General features: G+C 35.5%; 1 protein-coding gene across 1 annotated transcript; it reads left to right on the top strand.

Moving 5' to 3' along the window:
• Window positions 1-10: 10 nt before the first annotated feature.
• Window positions 11-2,038, top strand: LOC106939736 (lithostathine-1-beta-like). The gene is made up of 2 exons (XM_015022256.1): window positions 11-268; window positions 1,451-2,038. Exons 1-2 carry the CDS (start codon window positions 58-60, stop codon window positions 1,795-1,797), a joined length of 558 nt encoding a protein of 185 aa, XP_014877742.1. The 5' UTR covers window positions 11-57; the 3' UTR covers window positions 1,798-2,038.
• The last annotated feature ends 486 nt before the right edge of the window (window positions 2,039-2,524 follow it).

Genomic DNA, 2,524 nt, shown 5'->3' with positions numbered 1-2,524 from the left:
CACACAGACCTGATCAGTGGAACGAAGCAGCTACAGGATGAAGAAGTGAAGAAATTGATGAACTCTACAAGTGATCACACATACATTGGTCTGTTCAGAGACACCTGGAGGTGGTCAGATGGAAGCAGTTTCTCTTTCAGACACTGGAATCCAATATTTAACAATCACAATCCCAACAGTGGTCAATGTGCCATGACTAAGTTTGATGGTGAAGGCAGATGGACGAATGTGAACTGTGATAATAAAAAACCCTTCATCTGTTATGATGGTGAGTTGTTAGTTCAAACATTATACGTTTATTTAAAAATTATAGCAGTGAATATTTTTGTAATTTATGTTTTAAGTTTTAATTCATACATTTCACAGATATCATTGCTTCAGACTAAAACCTCAATGTTTTGTCAGTATGAGAGGCGCATAGTACATTCACATTTACATTATAAAGTTTTTTGGGGAAAAAGACCTTTAGTAGTAGTTGTAAACCCCAATATGTTCTACTTTTACTTGAGCTATATTATTATGAAATAATGTTATTCTCTATAGAGTAACACTTGTAGATATTCATTGAATAAAGGACAAATATATTTGAAGCAAAAACGCTCTGGACCCAGAACCAAACCTGCAGTTCCTTGTTCCTCTTAGATACAGAGTTGGGCGACATGCAGAGCAGCAGCTGCTCCCTCTAGTGTCAGTGCAGCTGCCAACTTCCCTCTGCATGCTGGGATACAGAGAGTTTGTTCAGAGAACATGAAGGTTTCTCTTGTCTATTTTCTTCACTTTTTCTGTCATGATTTTTAGTGTTTTCCTCCAACACAAACTCGATTGTTCTCATGTTATTTTTGACCTGCTGAGCCATTTGGAGGTCAAGTGAAAATACATTTAACACTGGAAGGACTTTACCTATTTATAACATGTTGTAATATGTTATAAATAGGTAAAGTCCTTACAGTGTTAACTGTATTTTGTATATTGTACTGTATTTTCACTTGACCTCCAAATGGCTCAGTGTTTCTTACTGTTTAGTATGAGTTTATATGTTGAGGAAAATTTATTTAGAAATGTTTCTTCTGCCTAAATGTTTTATTTTAAATTTATTTTGTACATTTGGATTATTTCAATTATGTTTGTCTTCAAAATATGACAATTTGCACACACCTTTATATTTTTGCTAGTATCATGACGTCATCTTGAAATGATAAATCAGATGTTATGATCAGTTACTCAGTACTAAAGTATCTATTTTATCAAATGTTTATACTTGAGTCATTTCTTAGGCAACTACTTTTCATTTTACTTGACAATAATTCATGTGAAGTAGTGCTGCTCCTACTGGAGGACATTTTTTATTTACTCTACCACGTCTGGTTTAGGACCAAAGACATAACTGTTTTTGTCAAATTTGTTCTTTATTATGATATTGTAATATTTGTGTTGATCAATTCTGTGACAGATAAAGTGATCCTGATCAAAGAAAATAAAACCTGGGAGGACGCCTTGTACTACTGCAGAGATCACCACCATGACCTGGTCACCATCACCAACATGGATGATCAGAGATGGATCCAGGAGAAAGTCAAGGAGGCATCGACTGATTATGTCTGGTTGGGTCTGCGCTACACCTGCACTCTGGATTTCTGGTTCTGGGTCAGTGATGAGGTGGTCAGATATAAGAACTGGGCTTTAGATGGACAGATGGACGACTGTGACATGTCTGGAGCCATGGAGACGGGAGGAGAACATCAGTGGAAAAAGAAAAGGGATACTGAGAAGTTTAATTTCATCTGTTCTAAGAATTAAATCTAAAGCTATTCTATGTGAGAAGTTATTTCCTCTGTTTTCATCGTTGCATATTTATTTCGGATCATGACTTGTCGTTACATATGACATATAATATGAACTGTTGTGCATTATGTGAAAGAATTACCAGGACATTTTAAACACTTTACTTATGATTAACTAAGTTACCTTGGAGTGAGTTTGCTTTACTTTTTCAGTTTTCTTTATCACATGTTGAAGGAACATTCAAACAAACTAGAGCCGCTATTGTCTAGTTTACATTTAGCTCCTAATTTTACTGCAATGTTTTGTTGTTTTTTCTTTTGTCAATGATTAATTTGGAAATAAAATATATAATTATCTTCTTTTAACATTTTCCACATTTAAAGATCTATTCATTCACTCTCTCTATCAAAAGCATCAGCTGGGCTTTAAAAGGAGCGTTGATGGTATTAAATCAGAAATGTGGCATTTCCTGCTTCCTGGACTCAAACTGAGACCGTAGTGAACAAAACCTCAATGTTTGGACTAAACAAGGAAATGAGATTCCTTTCAAATCAGACATGCTAGGATACAGAGAGTTTGTTCAGAGAACATGAAGGTTTCTCTTGTCTATTTTCTTCACTTTGTCATGATTTTTAGTGTTTTCCTCCATCACAGTTGCTGGTCTTCCCCCAGTGGGTGTGGCCTGTTCTGATTGGTTTTCTCCACATGAATCAGGAAGTTAAGCCTCTTCATCTCATCACTG

The sequence above is a fragment of the Poecilia latipinna genome, unplaced genomic scaffold (assembly GCF_001443285.1).
Source record: "Poecilia latipinna isolate Pla-1442-1.1 unplaced genomic scaffold, P_latipinna-1.0 Scaffold2964, whole genome shotgun sequence".
In the NCBI taxonomy this organism is placed as follows: Eukaryota; Metazoa; Chordata; class Actinopteri; order Cyprinodontiformes; family Poeciliidae; genus Poecilia; species Poecilia latipinna.
Note: the sequence above shows the minus strand (reverse complement) of the source record. Positions and strands in the feature narration are given on the sequence as shown.